Below are 21,297 nucleotides of genomic sequence, written 5' to 3' on the forward strand. Positions count from 1 at the left end.
GAAAGGCAGCCCCAAAAAGACAATCAACGAGCATGCGGGCAGTCTTATAGGGAAACTGAACCTTTTTGCAATTTATTTTGCCTTTTGTCCACAATTATTATGAAAGACATGACGTTGTATGTACATTTTTTTTTAATGCATTCTAACTCGTGAATGAGTAAACCTAAATAAAAGTCTGCTTAAAATGGAACCAATAGGAGGTCCTCTATTCCTCTATTTCCCATAAAATCCAATAAATAACCATCCAAAACCCACCAACAATACATAATTTACATGAATATTAACCCAGTATTGGTTTCATTGCTATTATAAGCGCTGACGCAGGCAAAGTATTTCTAGCGGCGCCGTGATCCCGAGCTTGTGTCCATATGTTGACATCATCGAGTGGTAGGCTGCGTCCTTGTTTTTGGAATTGTATTGAAGAATATGCGGTAGAAAATGGATTGATGGATGGATGGATCATAAATCATGCCCCTCACCTTAACAGAAGGATGAGGACATATTCCGACATTTGGTACATGTTGACAGCCAATTTAGACTTGAGAATGGCGAGAATGACACGAAAAAGACGCTTTGTTCCACCTCTCTTTTCTTTGCTAGGATTATGAGTCTTTATCTATATGGGACTAAAACAACATTCTATCAGTCTGCATCCTAATGACAGCAGACATTGTATAGTAAGTTATGTTTTATTATGTTTGTTGGCTTTCATAAAGTCTGCAGTGCGTAGTCATCAGTGATGTTGAAAAAAAAAGCGAACATTGTGACGCTATTTTTTAAATTAATGCTAAAATTAGCAAAATACGTAAATATTAAATGTTATAAATGTGCTCGTTACTACATTACATATTTAACTACAGCATATATATGAAACCTTAATGGAGGTGATTGGATGTGTTTTAAGGTTTTATAGGCAGAATAGAGCGACTCCCAGGGGCTCGATTGTAAGTGGACTTTTGATTGTATTTATATACTATTAAGAATGCATAATAATTTTTCTGTCTTACACAAAGATTGTAAAATTATTGGCAACATTCCAAAAAAAGTGCAGTTCCCCTAGGGGACAAGCTTCAGCCTGAGCGGCCGCTTTTCTGCTGGCTTTGTTATTTGACTTCTCCACTCAATAGCTTGACATTACTTTGGATGTTTTAAAAGGGCAGGGGACATGCCCCCAAACTTGTCGCCAATACAAACACCCATGCACTAATCATTCAATGGGATAATTATACCCATTTACTTACCGGTAGTTAAATTAGGCGGTGACCTTTTTTAGCCAGGCAGTGTTCCCCTTATTTATATTTTTTTCAGTGTCTCCTTTCTTCTTATTGCCAAGTTCAGTGAGGTATCGCATAATATCATGCACTGTCTTGAAGTAGGGAAGCTTATGTTGGAGTGTCCGTCCTGAGATCGGTAGGTCGTGAGTTCACACCAAAGACTATAAAAATGGGACCCATTACCTCCCTGCTTGGCACTCAGCATCAAGGGTTGGAATTGGGGGTTAAATCACCAACATGATTCCCGAGCACGGCCACCACTGCTGCTCACTGCTCCCCTCACCTCCCAGGAGGTGGAACAAGTGCAAGATGCAGAGGGTAATTTCACCAAACCTAGTGTGTGTGTGTGTGTGTGTGTGTGTGTGTGTGTGTGTGTGTGTGTGTGTGTGTGTGTGTGTGTGTGTGTGTGTGTGTGTGTGTGTGTGTGTGTGTGTGTGTGTGTGTGTGTGTGTGTGTGTGTGTGTGTGTGTGTGTGTGTGTGTGTGTGTGTGTGTGTGACTATCAGTGGTACTTTAACTTGGGGCGGTATAGCTCGGTTGGTAGAGTGGCTGTGTCAGCAACTTGAGGGGTGCAGGTTCGATCCCTGCTTCTGCCATGCTAGTCACTGCTGTTGTGTCCTTGGGCAAGACACTTTACCCACCTGCTCCCAGTGCCAACCACACTGGTTTAAATATGTAATTTAGATATTGGGTTTCACTATGTAAAGCGCATTGAGTCACTAGAGAAAAGCGCTATATAAATATAATCCACTTCACTTCAACTTTATTCATATGCCAGCAAAGCAGCACTATTTGTCTGCATTATTTTTTGCACATTAATAGTCTAAATCAACTATTAATAAGTACATTGCCCTGCCAGGGAAGCACTGCTATTTGTCTGGAGCTTTATGCAAGTTCTTTTTTGGTAATAATCCACAAGCAGTATATCATGCAAAGTCTTGAATAAAGAAAAACTGTTTGCATTTGAGCACACCGCAGCGATTAGTCTGCAAAATCATTGCAATTTTGAAAAATAGGAGCATCTCTGGAGATGAAAGGAGCTTTTGAACCCTAGAGATACAAACAACAATACAGAGAACATTTTATGTCTGCCTGTCTTCCTGCCAGGTCAGATGAATTATGGTATGATTGAAGTATTAAAGAGGGGACTGTGTTCTTCAGGAACATAAAGTCTTGCCATATTTCTGTCTCTGAGGTCTTCTGGTAGCTTTTGGATTAGTTATTGCATATTACAATAGTTTGGCCTACATCATCGCCTTCATTTGAAGACTTCAGATGCAAATTGTAGCCTGTTTGTGTGTAGGCCAATATAAGGAGAAACAGAGTGTGAGAGAGAGCCAAAAAGGACGATAATATAATGCAGGGCAAGCGAATGTAATGGCGCTAAAACTCTCTGCATGTTCCTTAAACTGATAATTTGTTGGGACACGTGCAAGACGTAAAGCAGAGTATCCCAGTGTGCAGCCGCCGCTGTAGGCCAGGCACCATCCGGGCCTGTGCCAAGCATCTAAGCAGGGTGCCTCCTCAGCCCCCTGTCTAACAGATACGTGCATTTCAAACTGATTATAGGCCAACACTGGCATTGATAGCAATGGCCCCCTCGAGGCATCTTTTCAGCTTGTGTGGTGTCCGAATAAATGATCCTCTGCGCAATTTCCTGCCAGCAACAAAGGGGGGAATGAGAAGTGAGAGGAGGGGAGAAAAATACGATTAAAATGCTCTCTTGGTCTTATTCATCCCCGTTGCCTGCTGGGAGAAAGTTACTTGAGATAAAAGCAAAATACGATTCTTAGAGTTTCAGAGGGGAAAAATGACAAAGATGAATGGCAGAGAATGGAGAGATGAAGATAAAGCAGTGGATGGGAATAAAAGGTGCAGTTTGAGCTGGCAGGTGGTCGCAGACTGTGACTATGATGAAATGGGTTGTAAAAACCAACGCCTCTTTTAGAAATGAATACATATTCCTCAAAGCCTGTGTGTGAGATTCATAAGAAGGCTTAACCAGTATTTGTTGGCATGTTTTTTGTACATTGGACACAATCATCATGCAGCACTGTTTTACAAATAAAGAAGCGTATGCCCTGTCATGACTGTGACCTACTCAGTGGCCTAGTGGTTAGAGCAGGGGTGTCAAACTCATTTTAGCTCAGGGGCCGCATGGAGGAAAATCTATTCCCGAGCGGGCCGGAAGGGTAAAATCATGGCATGATAACTTAAAAATAAAAACAACTCCAGGTTGTTTTCTTTGTTTTACTTTGGCCCAAAATAGAACAAGCACATTCTGAAAATGTACAGATCACGGATAATCTTTTGGACAAAACGCTTCCAGTTTGTTGAAAATTCTGAGGCAATTGGTGGAGTTTGAGAAACAAAATGAGCATAGACTTCGTCTCAGTGTGTCTACAAAGCCATGATTGAACTTTAAGTCACAGCCTTCCTTGGGATTGAAGGTAAAAATTAATAAAAGGGTTAAGTTCATTTTTCTCGTGTTTGACAGAGACATTTTGGGGCAACGAGGGTGCCAAATGACGATGTGTTCGAAGCAGAAGACATAAGACGGCAGGTTTTAGGTTTCGTGTGGGTCGAGGAGGAGGAGCCACAGTCACCCTTTATTGTGTACCTCTTGCTTGGCTCCGGTATAAACCGTGCTTGCCAAACAGAATTGCTATTGTGACATCCAGTGGACACATTTAGAACAGCAGTTTATTTTGTTAAAAAAAAAAAACAGTTCATTTTAATATTTGGCAAACTCATCATGCGGGCCAGATAAAACCTTTTCACGGGCCTGATCCGGCCCGCGGGCCGTATGTTTGACACCCCTGGGTTAGAGTCATACCAAAGACTACAAAAATGGGACCCATTGCCTCCCTGCTTTGCACTCAGCATCAAGGGTTGGAATTGGGGGTAAATCACCATAAATGATTCCCGGGCGCAGGACCGCTGCTGCCCACTGCTCCCCTCACTTCCCAGGGGGTGATCAAGGGGATGAGTCAAATGCAGAGGACACCTTTCACCACACCTAGTGTGTGTATGACAATCATTGGTACTTTAACTTTAACTTATTTCCATCTCATGTCTGGGCTTCACAACTCCGTCTTTTAGGGGAAAAGGGGGCGGAGCAAAGTCTGTTTATGTATCATAGGCAGGCCCTATAGTGATGAGGTTAATTGGCATCTCCACTATGAACACATATCTTTTGAGAGTGTGCGCAACATTTACCTCTTTGAGCTCCTTGGCCACATCCTTGAGGTCCCCAAGGATGGTTTCCAAATTCTCCACGATGGTCTTGATCTCCCTCTTCACTTGCACTTTGGAGACTGCTCCCTCCACGCCGCCTGCATCCGCTGTCCCGGACATGCTTTTACACTTTTATGGCCGGCTGAGTGGAATTCTCTTCACGCCGCGCTGTTGACACTTTGTCGTCATGTCCACGCTCCAATGTGTTTGCCTTCTTCTCCTTTACTTGCGCGCCTACATCGCAGGACGGCTGGCTGGCTGGCAGGGGAGCTAACGCCGTCCACCACCGCGCATGCGCACTGGTGTCCGACACACAACGTTTCGATGTAAATATCGTGTCATATTGTCTACCAATGAATGAAAAAAATTTTGTTTTTTTTGTTTGTTTTGCTCTTTTTTCTAACAATCCAGCCCACCACCAATAGCAAAACAAACAGCCGAGAATATCTTATATCGGCGTCGTATTAAACGTTTTGTAAATAAAACCACGATGAAAAAATGAGGACAGGCTGCAAGTTACCCGTGTAGTAATACTGCTCCGTATATCCACCGACCATTTTGAGATAGGAAACATTTTCTGACTCCCCCAAAAAGCACATTCGCCGTTGTAGAAACGTCCCGGAACGACAACGGCATTCCAGCCACTGTCCTCCGAGTCAACCCGGTCCGTTTCATCGTGTCTCCATCACCGCTTCCTTGGAGAGTCTGGGCGAGCACAGCCAGCAATTAAGCCGCACCGAGGTGAGGAATATATCTTCTCTCTCTCCTCCTCTTCCACACGCATTTCACTCACTCACCAATTATTTTGCCACATGTTTTTCTGTTTTACTCATACATCTTAGAACGCTAAATCCATAAACAAAATATCACTTTAAAAATAATAAATATCCGTATGTGTATTCTGTTTTCTGACTTCTGATTGGTTACTCGTAAGACCGCCCTCTAGAAATTGCGGAAGTCGAACTTTGGTTTCAGAAGTTCACAACGCAAAGTGTCAAGGGTGGTCCAGCTCCTAGGACGAAGAATAAACTTCTCAACGCTATGTCTTTGTCCTTTGAGGGAAGAGTTGTGCTCGTCACAGGCGCCGGAGGAGGTAGAATTAAACGTGTCGACGTTACTGGCTGTTAGCTTGGTTGTCATCGATGCTAACGCAATAGCTTAGGATGCTAACCTGCTGGTCGTGTTTACTCCATCATGTCAACAATGTAATGTTTGTGACAGCATTCTAGAAACATGCATTTTGTCTTGTGTCAGCTGATCATATTGCCGCTTTGCAAGTGTCGATATTGCATATCAACTAAAACGTAAACAATCCAACAAAGGACCACCTGATTTTATATTTTATTTATTGATTTTATTTTAATCTACCAGCATATTTGACATGTTTTTTTTATGCCCTTTACATCATCCAACCCTCTAAGACAGTGGTTCTCAAATGGGGGTACTTGAAGGTATGCCAAGGGGTATGTGACATTTTTTAAGAAATAGTCTAAAAATAGCAACATTAATAATACTTCAACAAAATATGAATGTAAGTTCATAAACTGTGAAAGGAAATACAACATTGCAATATTCAGTGTTGACAGCTAGATTTTTTTGTGGACATGTTCCATAAATATTGATGTTAAAGATGAATTTTTTTGTGAATAAATGTTTAGAATTAAGTTCATGAATCCAGATTGATCTCTATTACAATCCCCAAAGAGGGCACTTTAAGTTGATGTTTACTTCTATGTGTAGAAATCTGTATTTATGATTGATTCACTTGTTTGTTTTTTCAACAAGTTTTCAGTTATTTTTATATATATTTTTCCAAATAGTTCAAGAAAGACCACTATAAATGAGCAATGTTTTGCACTGTTATACAATTTAATAAATCAGAAACTGATGACATAGTGCTGTATTTTACTTCATCTCTTTTTTTCAACCAAAAATGCTTTGCTCTGATCAGGGTTGAGAACCACTGCTTTACATCATCCTACCCTCTAAGACAGTGGTTCTCAACTTTTTTTCAGTGATGTACCCCCCTGTGAATTTTTTTTTAATTCAAGTACCCCCTAATCAGAGCAAATCATTTTTGGTAAAAAAAAAAAAAAGAGATAAAGAAGTAAAATACACATCTGTGTCATCAGTTTCTGATTTAATAAACGGTATAACAATGCAAAATATTGCTCATTTGTAGTGGTCTTTCTTGAACTATTTGGGAAAAAAAAGATATCAAAATAACCCAAAACTTGTTGAAAAATAAACAAAAAAATAAAGATTTCTACACATAGAAGTAATCATCAACTTAAAGTACCCTCTTTGGGGATTGTAATAGAGATCCATTTGGATTCATGAACTTAATTCTAAACATTTCTTCACCAAAAAAGAAATCTTTAACATAAATATTTATGGAACATGTCCACAAAAAAATCTGGCTGTCAACACATTTTTTTTTTTCATAGTTTATGAACTTACATTCATATTTTGTTGAAGTATTTTTCAATAAATATATTTATAAAGGAGTTTTGAATTGTTTAGAATATTTTAAAAAAATCTCAAGTACCGTTTGGCATACCTTCAAGTACCCCCAGGGGTAAGCGTACCCCCATTTGAGAACCACTGCTCTAAGACACTCTCAATAGCCTACATTTACTGTCCCTACTGTGCGTAAAGAGCTTTGATTGGAATCATCTGCCTGTCTCTGTGAGGTCTTTATCAACTGTTGGTCTGAATGTGAGTGTGAATGTTGTCTGTCTATCTGTGTTAACCCTGCGATGAGGTAGCGACTTGTCCAGGGTGTAAACCACCTTCCGCCTGATGGTAACTGAGATAGGCACTAGCGACCCCAAAGGGAATATGCGGTAGGTAAATGGATGGATGGATGGATGGTCCCTTCTAAATGTCTATTTTTGTTTATCTTAAAACTGAATGCCACTGTATGTAATGTATCTTTGGTTGGAATTTAAAGTAAAAATGTTATATTTATTTTACTGCATTATGTTATTTTATTGTAAATATTGTATATTCTGAGAGAGTTGTGTGAGCGGAGAGGTATCTGAGCAAAATTGTCTTCAATGATTGTAATTGTTTGTTGTGTAACTTGTCCCGTGTTGTACTGTATTGTGTTAATTTTAAATGTCTTTGGTCCCCCTTGAAAATGAGACGCTGCATCTCAAGGGGTTTTCCATTAATACATTAAAATTAAAATGGCATAACATTTAGAAGTCATGTAACGGATTTGTAGGAATTCTAATGAGCAAACCCGCCAAGAGATATCGTTTCCAGTCGAACATAGGGTTCAAAGTATTGTACTCGTGCAACCAAGCCAAGTGTGTGAAAGGTGCATGCTGCAAGAGCAAACAATAAATGTGGGTGTTTACTCTTGTTAGAAATGCACATAATAATGTTGTGTATCTTACTGTCTGCAGGCCTTGGAAAAGAGTATGCATTGGCTTTTGCTGAAAGAGGTGCCTCTGTTGTAGGTAAATATGCATGGACTCTTATTATTTTGGATGTGCATACATGCATTTTAGTACAATGTTTTTAGAGCCACACTGGAAAGAGAAACAAATATGGTGAGAAAAAAATAGAACTATAAGAATAGAGTTGAACTATTTCAAGAGAGACTAAAGATATGTTAATGAGTTAGTTTATTTCGTACAGGTGTAACCAAGTTACATTTAGAAACATCACATGTTTACATTTTTCTACATTGTAGAGGTAACAAAGTTGGTTGGATTAATTTTATATCAAACATGTATACATTTCAATATGGTACATCACACATTTTTTATTTCTCTTTACAACATGCCCGAAAAAAAGTAGGAAGAAGGAAAGCGTATTTAATCGACCCCTTTCCCACTTCATAGCAAATACTAACGCATATGTTTACCTCCTGTTTTGTAACACTTGTAACATAATTTTCATCAAGCATTTGAAATACAACAGTTGTCTTAATAAATAGTTAAAGGCCTACTGAAATGAGATTTTCTTATTTAAACGGGGAGAGCAGGACCATTCTATATGTCATACTTGATCATTTTGCGATATTGCCATATTTTTGCTGAAAGGATTTAGTAGAGAACATCCACGATAAAGTTCGCAACTTTCGGTGCTAAGAGAAAAGCCCTGCCTCTATCGGAAGTCGTAGACGATGACGTCACATGTTGATGGCTCCTCATATATTCACATTGTTTTTAATGGGAGCCTCCAACAAATAGTGCTATTCGGACCGAGAAAACGACAATTTCCCCATTAATTTGAGCGAGGATGAAACATTTGTGTTTGAGGATATTGATAGCGACGGACTAGGAAAAAAAAAAAGTAAAAAAAAAAAAAAACGCGATTGCATTGGGACGGATTCCGATGTTTTTAGACACATTTACTAGGTTATTTCTGGGAAATCCCTTATCTTTCTATTGAGTTGCTAGTGTTTTAGTGAGTTTAATATTACCTGATAGTCGGAAGGGTGTCTCCACGGGTGTCTTGACGCACAGTGTCTCAGGGAAGTCGACGGCAGCTATGGACGGCACAAGCCCAGCTTTTCTCCGGTAAAAACAAACTTTTTAACCACAATTTTCTCACCGAAACCTGCTGGTTGACATGTGGTCGGGATCCATGTTCTCTTGACCACGCTCTGATCCATAGAAAGTTTCACCTCCAGGAATTTTAAACAAGGAATCACCGTGTGTTTGTGTGGCTAAAGGCTAAAGCTTCCCAACTCCATCTTTCTACTGTGACTTCTCCAATATTAATTGAACAAATTGCAAAAAATTCAACAACACAGATGTCCAAAAAACTGTATAATTATGCCGTTAATGCAGACAACATTTAGCTGTGTGTGTGCGCAGCTTTCATACTTCCTAAAAACCTGTGACGTCTTGCGTACACGTCATCATTACACAACGTTTCAAAGATGAAACTCCTGGGAAATTTAAAATTGTAATTTAGTAAACTAAAAAGGCCGTATTGGCATGTGTTGCAATGTTAATATTTCATCATTTATATATAAACCATCAGACTGCGTGGTGGGTAGTAGTGGGTTTCAGTAGGCCTTTAAGTCAGTTATGATTCACCTAATGAGATTGATAATATCTTATGTTCAGTCAGTTTAAGACATTTATCATAATCCTTCTCCCTTTTACTTTGTAAACACTTTTAGTTTTAACAGTTTCTTAAACTGAACTGGATCATATTAGTACATTCTTTGACTTTTTTTCTTAATCCATTCCATAATTGAATTCCACGTACTGATATGTTGAAGGTTTTAAGTGTTGTACGATCATACAAATGTTTTCAGTTACATTTTTCTCTGAGGTTTTGTTTCTCCACTTTTCTTGAGAAGAATTGTTATACATTCTTGAGTAGCAGGTTATAGTTTGCTTTGTGCATATTTTTAGCTGTTTGCCAATGCACTATATAATTAATTTTTCAATAATTTGGATTCAATAAATGAAGGTAAAACATTACAAGTAAAATCTTACAACTTTAATATTGCAATATTAAAAGGTCAAATAAAGTCATGAATTTGCGAGAATAAATATGTGACATTAAACAACATAAAACTTAAGTACAGCAGTTTAAGGTAATACATTTCCAATTTTCCATTGTTTATTTTAGGTAAAAATTGAGTATAACTGAGGATAAATTCACAATATAAAGCCTAATGTGAGTTACAATATTATGAGTTCACGAGGGTTAAGCTGTAAAAAAAACAATACAACAAAAAAGTCATATTTTTAGCAGAATAAAGTCCTTATTTTGCGAGAACTTTTTTTACTACAAGGATAAAAAAACAACGCACAATACAACAACAAAAAATTTGTAATTTTAAGGGAACAAATATGACAATAAAATAAATGATAAGGTTCTAACATGCCAAGAAAAATAATATAGTGGAAAGTTACAAGAAAATAAATAAACATTTGATGAGGAAAACAACTATGTGATTGTTAAGGTGAGGACTTTTTGTAAACATAGATACATGAAGAAATAATAGTGACATGTGTGGTTGTAATACAGCAGTACTATTGTGATAATAAAATGTTTCTCCTAATTTTACCTCTTTTTTCCAGCAGGGTTTTGATATTCGCCCATAATATTGGGTATATTGTGCATTTTTTTTATTTTAAATACATACAGTAGTGTCATTATTTTATTCTTCTTTGGGCATCATCAGCCTGCTGTCTTTTGTAGCTCAACTCTTTAGCTTTGCCTTCTCATTAACTGTAAAGGAGTAGTAATTTGCCTAGTATGCTGCTAAGCTTGAGTTAAGCGGGGACGCATCATGCTACTATGCTTATACTGTATGTCACAGTGGCACGCTTGTGATCTTCTGCCGCATCCTCGGATTTAAGAGGATAAATCATTGCACATTGTAGACCATTGTATTGATTGACACAGTGATTTAGGCTCAGCCTATCCGCACATGCTGTAAGCTGTAAACATCTAAATATCAGCATGCCTGGCTATCTGGGATGAACTTGCCCTTGAACTGAATGACGAGGCTTAGTGAAACTCCTCTAATCACCGGTGGAGATTTGCACTTCTCGCCCATTTATTTCTAATCTTTTCTTTCCTCTCACTACATTAAAGTGAATGACCTTGGGGCAGACACTAAAGGGGGTGGAAAGAGTTCTGCAGCTGCTGATAAGGTTGTGGAGAAGATAAGAGCCAAGGGAGGCAAGGCAGTGGCCAACTACGGTGAGAAGATTTGGACTAGCCTCCTTCTTGTCTTCCAGCATTGTCACTATCTGTGTTTATGTTTACCTTGTCAATATGTGGCCTCAAATGAGGCAGTTAGTCTATTTATAATGCTTTAGATTTATTAAGCACATTTCGAGATACTCAAAGCGCTTTTCAGTGAGAATTGAGCCCATCATTCATTCATTCCACATTCACACATTGGTGAATGCTATATTTATAACAGCTGCCCTGACAAAAATGTGGCTGCAAATTGGCCAACTCCAAACATTCACTAATTTGTATACTAATTTTAGTAGCACTGGGAGCAATGTGGGTGAAGTATCTTGCAGAAGAACACATTGGCAGTGACTTGTAGGACAAGAGTTGGATTCTGGGAACCTTCAGGTATCTGAGCGGTCACTCTACCATCAGAGCTATGCCATGCAGCCCCGTATATCCTTCGAGAAAAAGCAGATTACCTTGATCATCTACTTACACAATACGCTGAAACCACAAAAATGGATCACAGTCATAAAATATATTTCCTATAGAATTCTGTTAGAATTGAACTAATCTGTTTGAGTCAAACTGTGGCTATCATAACCAGGACTTAATTTACAAACAATGTGGTAAGCACATTCGTAACTGTTATCAGATGCAAAATATAATAAGTAGTAGCTGTAATATTAAGACCTGTGAACTTATTGTATTATAATGTATTGTACTGAGTAACCAGAACACTGTTCATAAAGTTTGTGTGCGACCTTTAAAGGATATTCTTGAAATGCTGGTTAAATTCCTGATCTGGACTTTGAAATCTCAATTTAAAGTTTTCTGGAAAAATATAATAATAATAATGATAAAAATAACAATATAATCAATATATATTTTTATATATATTCACACTCACCGTATTTTTCAGAGTATTAATTGCTCCGGAGTATAAGTCTTACCTGCCGAAAATGCATAATAAAGAAGGAAAAAAACATATATAAGTCGCACTAGAGTACAAGTCGCATTTTTTGGAGAAATTTATTTGATAAAACCCAACACCAAGAATAGACATTTGAAAGGCAATTTAAAATAAATAAAGAATAGTGAACAATAGGTTGAATAAGTGTACGTTATATGACGCATAAATAACCCACTGAGAACGTACCTGGTATGTTAACATAACATATTTTAGTAAGAGTCATTCAAATAACTATAACATATAGAACATGCTATACGTTTACCAAACAATCTGTCACTCCTAATAGTTAAATCCCATGAAATCTTATATGTCTAGTCTCTTACGTGAATGAGCTAAATAATATTATTTGATATTTTACGGTAATGTGTTAATAATTTCATACATAAGTCGCTCCTGAGTATAAGTCGGACCCCTGGCCGAACTGAAAAAAAAGCGACTTATAGTCCGAAAGATACGGTGTGTATATATATATATATATATATATATATATATATATATATATATATACACATATATATACATATACATATACAGTGGGGCAAAAAAGTATTTAGTCAGCCACCGATTGTGGAAGTTCTCCCACTTAAAATGATGACAGCGGTCTGTAATTTTCATCATAGGTACACTTCAACTGTGAGAGACAGAATGTGAAAACAGATCCAGGAATTCACATTGTAGGAATTTTAAATAATTTATTTGTAAATTATGGTGGAAAATAAGTATTTGGTCAACCGTTCAAAGCTCTCACTGATGGAAGGAGGTTTTGGCTCAAAATCTCACGATACATGGCCCCATTCATTCTTTCCTTAACACGGATCAATCGTCCTGTCCCTTTCGCAGAAAAACAGCCCCAAAGCATGATGTTTCCACCCCCATGCTTCACATTAGGTATGGGGTTCTTGGGATGCAGCTCAGTATTCTTCTTCCTCCAAACACGACGAGTTAAGTTTATACCAAAAAGTTCTATTTTGGTTTCATCTGACCACATGACATTCTCCCAATCTTCTGCTGTATCATCCATGTATCCATTTTGGTATAAACTCAACTTCTCGTGTTTGGAGGAAGAAGAATGAGCTAAAGAATATTATTTGATATTTTACGGTATTGTCTTAATAATGTCACACATAAGTCGCTCCTGAGTATAAGTCGCTTCTCCGGCCATACTATGAAAAAAATTGTGACTTATAGTCCGAAAAATACGGTATTTTATGATTAAATTATAATTAATGTATATTTTTTTATCGTTTATTTTTTCAGTTCAAGCGCATGATGTAGAAAAAAAACTCTGCGCCTGTCTGCTTAAAGCCAAACATATTAAATATTATTTATTAAGTAAATTATTGCATATTGTTGTGTGGCCCCTTGAGACAAAAATATGTTGATTGACAGTCTAGAAGTTACATGTCCTTCTACCTTCGTTTTTTTGCAGTTTTATAAATTTTTATGGATAAAAACAGCAAATTGAATCGCAATCACAATTTAGTACAGAAAAATCGCAATTAGGTTTTTTCTCAAAATCGTGCAGCCCAAATTGATACTACTTGGTAATGGTGGTATGGTTCTAAACTCCTCACTCGTGGCCTGACTGTATGCTTGAAATTGCTGTGTTTGGCGGTCCGTTGGCACATTTTAACTTTGGCCCATGGAGGCAAAAAGTTTGGGCCCCCCTCATCTAGTGTGTTATGATGCCACTCAAGACTAATTAGTTGCAAAATCATGACTTCTAAAAATGTAACAAGAACACCATCATCTTGTTTATGTTAGCTGTCATGGTTTAAGAGAACAGATTAAATAAAAATATGTCTATAGGAGGGTTGCATATGACGTCATATCCGTTTTTCTTCTTCACGGCTTAATCCGCACAATGGTCAAGCAGCTTGAGTGTAGCATTAAAATGAGTGAGTTTGAGCAGAAAACGCTGTATTGCTGTTCTGTTCTTGGTTGTTCCAGAGAAAGATAGGAAAGAGCTTTCATTGAGTCCTGAAAGAAGTGGTTCACAAAGGTAATAAAGTCATGGAAAGAAACGAAAGTGCGTCGAAGGAAATGGCTCTTTAAAATATCTATTTCATCATCTTGTCGAATACAATCGGACCTCTTGTGTCTGTAGTGATCACTTTGCAAAATGTTTGTTTGAACATTTGATTTGTTTAAGAAACTTTCTGTGATGCAGTCAAGTTCATTTTTTACCATATTAATGTTTGATAGCAGAACTAAACATAAAGGAAGGACAAGAAATCACATTGGTTATTGTGTTTTTTTGTGGTTGCTATGCCTAAATATAACAACTAAAACGTGGTTGTGCAAATAAACTAACGTCATGTTAAATCTGAATAATAAATATTGTGATTGTTGGTCCGATTCACCTATTGTCGATTTTCATGACAGAAACTATAAGTTTAGTTGTTGTGCAGGAAAGCCAAATGCTTTAGTCAACACGGATGACCACATTACAGCGTATTTTGTTAAATATTTGTTAGCATTAATAAAATATCCTTAATAGTATTTATAAACTACATTAATAAATCTTTGTATTTTTTAAGTTGGTAAGGTTTTAGATGCACCCCACGTGTATAATTTCCAAGTATCTACAATTTTAATGATGTACTGCGGTCCATAAAAATGATGATCTAAAAGTAAAGTAATTGCATTTTTATTCTGCTTTGTGCATTCTTTTCATAAGTGTATTATCTTCTCTGCTATAACTGCCAGTTTACATAGAAAAGTACTCATGCTGCACATTTTTAAAGTTTGACTTTTTTCCCCACACTATTGTGACCTCGGCCTTGCAAGGATAGACTCTGTGGAAGATGGAGAGAAACTCATTCAAGCAGCTCTGGATACGTTTGGAAGAATAGGTGAGTGAGCTAATCGATCGTTCAAAGCGGGAAGAGAACAGGTGGGGGATCAATAACATTAATCATGGTTAGCCTACTTCTGAGTGAGCCAGTTTTAGTGTTGTACAGGCTAGCTCACTGTTAGTGGAATAGAGCTGTTGTCAATGTTATTGTTTACTATGCTGACAGTCCTCGCCGCTCCTTCTAGAATGTACAGTATCTCATTAATAATGTAAATATAAGTCATAATTGATATTAAATTCTGCAACATCTGGTATCCAATCTTTTTTTTCAGATGTTGTTGTCAACAATGCTGGGTAAGTTATTTTATTGCAGGTAAAAAAGGAAACATCCAACATGGTGATCATGGCACCAAAGACTCCCTTTTCTCTTTGTTAGGATACTTCGTGACCGATCATTTGCCAGGACAAGCGATTTGGACTGGGGTAAGCAAATAATATCAATAACCCTCATACATTTAATTTGGATGCCATATTAATTTTGAGGGAATAAATTGGTTTTATATTTAAATAAAAAAAACCCTCACCATTTCACAAGAATAGAGTGATGGTGTAACAAGAAACAGGGACTAAAGGGGGATAAAGATGGAATATTACAAGTAGAAACCCACAATGTTACAAGTGCTGTCGTTTTATTGTTAAAAAAATACAATTGTTCTAGAAAAAAGTAAAACATTTTAAGAAAATCGAGTTGGAACTTTTTTAACGATCACCACATGGTGGCGAGTTTGCCGCGATGGTAGGGGGGGATGCCGGACAGACCTGGCAGGCCCAAACGCATTGTGAGGGTCTGCTCGGAACGCCGAGCAGAGTCTCCTGTCAGAGAGAGTTTCAATTCCCGCCTCCGGAAGAACTTTGAACATGTCACAAGGAAGGCGCTGGACATAAAGTCCGAGTGGACGATGTTCCGTACCTCTATTGTCGGGGCGGCCGATTGGAGCTGTGGTCGCAAGGTGGTAGGTGCCTGTCGTGGCGGAAATCCTAGAACCCGTCCACCAGCGGTCAGGGATGCTGTCAAGGTAAAGAAAGAGTCCTATCGGGTTCTTTTGGCTCATAGGACTCCAGAGGCAGCAGACAGGTACCGACAGGCCAAGTTGTGTGCGGCTTCAGCGGTTGCAGAGGGAAAAACTCTGACGTGGGAGGAGTTCGAGGAAGCCATGAAAAACGACTTTCAGACTGCTTCAAAGCGATTCTGGACCACCATCCGCCGCCTCAGGAAGGGGAAGCAGTGCAATGTCAACACCGTGCATGGTGGGGATGGTGTTTTGCTGACCTCGACTGCGGATGTTGTGGATCGGTGGAGGGAATACTTCAAACCTCAATCCCACCAACACATCTTCCTATGAGGAAGCAGTGCCTGGCAGATCTGTGGTGGGCTCTCCTATTTCTGGGGCTGAGGTTGCTGAGGTTGCTGAGGTTGCTGAGGTAGACAAGATCCGTCCGGAGTTCCTTAAGGCTCTGGATGCTGTGGGGTTATCTTTGTTGACAAGACTCTGCAACATCGCGTGGACATCAGGGGCGGTACCTCTGGATTGGCAGACCGGGGTAGAGGTTCCTCTCTTTAAGAAGGGGAACCGGAGGGTGTGTTCCAACTATTGTGGGATCACACTCCTCAGCCTTCAGGAGGAACAGTGCGGTTTTCGTCCTGGTCGTGGAACTGTGGACCAGCTCTATACTCTCGGCAGGGTCCATGAGGGTGCATGGGAGTTTGCCCAACCAGTCTACACGTGCTTTACGGACTTGGAGAAGGCATTCAACCGTGTCCCTCGGGAAGTCCCGTGGGGAGTGCTCAGCGAGTATGGGGTAACAGACTGTCTGATTGTGGCGGTCCGCTGCCTGTATGATCAGTGTCAGAGCTTGGTCTGCATTGCCGGCAGTAAGTCGGACCGGTTTTCAGTGAGGTTTGGACTCCGTCAAGGCTGCCCTTTGTTACCAATTCTGTTCATAATGTTTATAAACATAATTTTTAGGCACAGTCAGGGCGTTGAGGGTATCTGGTGTGGTGGCTACAGAATTAGGTCTCTGCTTTTTGCAGATGATGTGGGCCTGAAGGCTTCTTCTTGCCAAGATCTTCAGCTCTCACTGGATTGGTTCGCAATTGAGTGAGAAGCGACTGGGATGGGAATCAGTACCTCTAAGTCAGAGTCCATGGTTTCCCGCCCGGAAAAGGGTGGTGTGCCATCTCCGGGTTGGGGAGTAGATCTTGCCCCAAGTTGAGGAGTTCGAGTACCTCGTACTCTTGTTCACGAGTGACGGAAGAGTGGATCGTGAGATCGACAGGCAGAGGGGTGCGGCGTTTTCAGTAATGCTGTATCGATCTGTTGTGGTGAAGAAAGAGCTGAGCCGGAAGGGAAAGCTTTCAATTTACCGGTTGAGCTACGTTCCCATCCTCACCTATGGTCATGAGCTTTAGGTTATGACCGAAAGGACAAGATCACGGGTACAAGCCGCCGAAATGAGCTTTCTCCGCCGTGTGGCGGGGCTTTTCCTTAGAGATCGGGTGAGGAGCTTTGTCATCCGGGAGGAGCTCAAAGTAAAGCCACTGTTCCTCCACATCGAGAGCAGCCAGATGAGGTGGTTCGGGCATCTGGTCAGGATGCCACCGGAAAAGTGTTTCGGGCACGTCCGACCGGTAGGAGGCCACGAGGAAGACCCAGGACACGTTGGGAAGACTATCTCTCCCGCTAGGCTGCTGCCCCCGCGACCCGACCTCGGATAAGCAAAAGAAGATGGATGGATGGATGGATGGAGTTGGAATTTTGACTGAATTAATTTGTAAAATTGCCAGAGCCATAAAAAAGCATGTAGATTCATGGGACAGGAGCAATAATATGAAACAAAAACAATTTTAATTAAAGGGAAATAAAGCTGTATGGTTACAAACAAAAACGCTTGATTTTACAAGTAAGAAAGTTTTAATTTTTACAAAAAAAGAATTTGACATAAAAACTGTAAATTTTAAGACATTTAAGTTGTAAATTTCTGAGAATAAGTTACGATATTGTGAGAAAATAAACTTTTAACATTATGAAAACAGGCTCATATTATAATAGACTAACAGTCATTCTATATAAACTAAAATCTAATATAACAATTATATGAAATAAAAAGTAAAATTATTTTTCTCAAATATAAAGATGTAAGAAGAACTGTAAAACATTTGCGATAATAGAAGCACAATAAACAAGAAAACACTCACATATTAGGGGACTAATTTTGTGATATTATGAGTATCACAATTTTTTTGCAAGTATAACATTTTGCTAGTAGAAAGGCCTGATATTTCTAAAAAATATATATACATTTTAACAAGAAATAAAGTCCAAATTTGATGACAATCAAGTCATTTTGCAAGACTAAGTTTGTAGAATTGTAAGAGTCATAATAAAACATCAAAAAGCTTGTACTTTCATGTGGGTATATGTATATTTTAATATCCCTGTATATTAGTACACATTTTCATCATTATGTAGTTTACCCTAGATAGATCATTTTCATGGGGGGGGGCTTTGTATTGCTACATGACTTTGTTTTAACATCCATCCATCCATTTCCTACCGTTTATTCCCTTTCGCCTATCTCAGCTACAATCGGGCATTCTTAATAAAATGTAATATTGAGCCTGCTAATCATTCTGTAATTGACAACTCCACCAGATCATGTTATAAAAGAATTTAAACAAAATTTCAGCTAGCCATAAAAATCCCCCATATTCTTAAACTGATGTACAGCATTTCTTTAGGTGCAAATATTGCAGAATAACATTACAAAACATGTCTGACAAAGCATGATCGTAATGTAAGAATTTTTTATTTTGTTAATGTCAGGGTTTCCCCTAAATTGCCCACACAACCTGTGGCGGTGGGGGCGTGGTCGATATGAAGTCATAGCATGATTTGCTATGATGTATATATTCTTTAAAAAGGGATGTGAATATACATTTAAAACAAATCTGTTATTATTAGGTATAGTATTAACATATATTTCTCTTACATGATTTTGTTTTATTTTTCAATTGTTGCAGTTGAAGTTTTTATTATTTTTTAATAAAGATTTCTCCAATCATTTTAGTCACTTTTTCTGTATTAAAATGATTGATAACAAATCTAGCATCTATTTTTGGTATTACTGGTGACTGTACTTGTGTTTAGAGACTGTTTAGATTCTGTCGCTCCATGTTCGTGACGAAAAGCGAGCTGCGTAGAGCCTGACGTCACACTTACTTCGCGTTGCTGGGAGCCTTTCTCTCATTAAAAGCTGCCAGTGTCATCTTAAATTGTGAAGATCGCTGTCCGCGGGGACATCTCGAATATATTAAAATATGTCCTCGGCGCGGACACGCTGCCTGCGGAGGCAGACAACCGCGTGCGTATGTCTGGTGTTAATGTGTATGTTAATGTGCTATGGTCGTAATTTTTTCCCATGGACTTTGAACACAGTATGTCGGCGGAGAAATAACAAGTGGTGTGTGTCTTGGAGTAAAGCATGGAGGCAGAGGTGCACGGAGGAAATACTTTCTGGAATTGGACCCGTTGTTAGCTTAAAATTGATCATAAAAGCGAAAAAGATTGGAAAATTTGTTTTCTTTTGGACGCTACAGTACATTATATTACTTTATTTTGTTAGGTCCATCCATCCATCTTCTTCCGCTTATCCGAGGTCGGGTCGCGGGGGCAGCAGCCTAAGCAGGGAAGCCCAGACGCTTCTCTACCCAGCCACTTCGTCTAGCTCTTCCCGGGGAATCCCGAGGCGTTCCCAGGCCAGCCGGGAGACATAGTCTTCCCAACGTGTCCTGGGTCTTCCCCGTGGCCTCTTACCGGTCGGACGTGCCCGAAACACCAGGGAGGTGTTCGGGTGGCATCCTGACCAGATGCACGAACCACCTTATCTGGCTCTTCTCGATGTGGAGGAGCAGCGGCTTTACTTTGAGCTCCTCCCGGATGGCAAAGCTTCTCACCCTATCTCTAAGGGAGAGCCCCGCCACCCGGCAGAGGAAACAAATTTCGGCCGCTTGTACCCTTGATCTTGTCCTTTCTGTCATAACCCAAACCTCATGACCATAGGTGAGGATGGGAACGTAGATCGACCGGTAAATAGAGAGTTTTGCCTTCCGGCTCAGCTCCTTCTTCACCACAACGGATCGATACAGCGTCCGCATTACTGAAGACGCCGCACCGATCCGTGTGTCGATCTCACGATCCACTCTTCCCTCACCCGTGAACAAGACTCCTAGGTAGTTGAACTCCTCCACTTTGGGCATGGTCTCCCTCCCAACCCGGAGATGGCACTCCACCCTTTTCCGGGCAAGAACCATGGACTCGGACTTAGAGGTGCTGATTCTCATCCCAGTCGCTTCACACTCAGCTGCAAACCGATCCAGTGAGAGCTGAAGGTGTGGCAGCTAATACGAAGCCCGTACATAAAGGAGAAACCGTAAACGTAGTTAAACCGGATGTATAGTGTAGCACTTTTATTTTGAAGCCGGAAAAGTGTGTGATTGGTTTGAGAAAGTGTCTTGAGATTTTATGATGTCGAATCGACTGTTTGCAATAAAAAAAAAAGTCTCCTTTGAACATCCTGCCGACCGTCCGTCTTTCATTTCCGTTTGGCTTTTATGCCAACTTACTTACTAAATCAGTCACAGTAACCCATCTAAATGTTTTGTTTTCACTGCACCTTTACCGTAATCTGAACACGGAAGTGAAGCACCACCCACCTCTAGAACGACGCACACAGCAGGTCTTCTCACTGCGAAAAAGAGTCCTTTCTTGTTGGTAGAACAACTTGCCATGGTTTTGAACCTGATATTTCCATGAGGTAGACTTTTTTTTTTTGTCCGTTTCTGCTCACTTTTGGCTCATCTTAAGCAAGTCAACTGCAGCCAAGTTCCCCTCACTACGGCATGGCAGGAGGTTAAAAAATGAAGTGTTGGCGTTAATCAGGCTTTGTGCCGGTATTGAAATTTGTAGTTAACCCGTTATTATCAACTGTCAAAGTTAACGTGATAATAACGCATTAACTATACATTTCAATAACGGCACAGATCTTTTTATTGGGCGATTAACGCACAAGTGTCCATTTTGACCCTTGGGGGAAACTTTGCTGCGCGCGTCGTTCAGGTGGGTGGTGCTTCACTTCCGTGTTCAGATTACGGTTCAAGTGCAGGGATAACATAACATTTAGATTGTTACTGTGACTGATTTAGTAAGTAAGGTGACATAAAAGTTCGACAGAAATGAAAGACGGTCAGCAGGAAGTTGAACGGAGACTTTTTTATTTCAAACACCCGAT

At 39.5% G+C, this 21,297-nt stretch overlaps 2 protein-coding genes across 2 annotated transcripts in view; one reads left to right on the forward strand and one right to left on the reverse strand.

Moving 5' to 3' along the window:
- prr16 (proline rich 16) overlaps positions 1-5,228 on the reverse strand; it is a 72,734-nt gene extending 67,506 nt beyond the window's left edge. The window contains exon 1 of the mRNA XM_061899523.1: positions 4,493-5,228. Coding sequence (XP_061755507.1) covers positions 4,493-4,630 — 138 coding nt within the window. The 5' untranslated portion in view covers positions 4,631-5,228. The remainder of the gene's footprint in view (positions 1-4,492) is intronic.
- Positions 5,229-5,440: 212 nt separating this feature from the next.
- hsd17b4 (hydroxysteroid (17-beta) dehydrogenase 4) overlaps positions 5,441-21,297 on the forward strand; it is a 51,277-nt gene continuing 35,420 nt past the window's right edge. The window contains exons 1-6 of the mRNA XM_061899527.1: positions 5,441-5,603; positions 7,924-7,977; positions 11,090-11,197; positions 14,948-15,007; positions 15,282-15,303; positions 15,386-15,432. Coding sequence (XP_061755511.1) covers positions 5,552-5,603; positions 7,924-7,977; positions 11,090-11,197; positions 14,948-15,007; positions 15,282-15,303; positions 15,386-15,432 — 343 coding nt within the window. The 5' untranslated portion in view covers positions 5,441-5,551. The remainder of the gene's footprint in view (positions 5,604-7,923; positions 7,978-11,089; positions 11,198-14,947; positions 15,008-15,281; positions 15,304-15,385; positions 15,433-21,297) is intronic.

The sequence above is a fragment of the Nerophis ophidion genome, linkage group LG01, assembly GCF_033978795.1.
Source record: "Nerophis ophidion isolate RoL-2023_Sa linkage group LG01, RoL_Noph_v1.0, whole genome shotgun sequence".
Classification (NCBI taxonomy): Eukaryota; Metazoa; Chordata; class Actinopteri; order Syngnathiformes; family Syngnathidae; genus Nerophis; species Nerophis ophidion.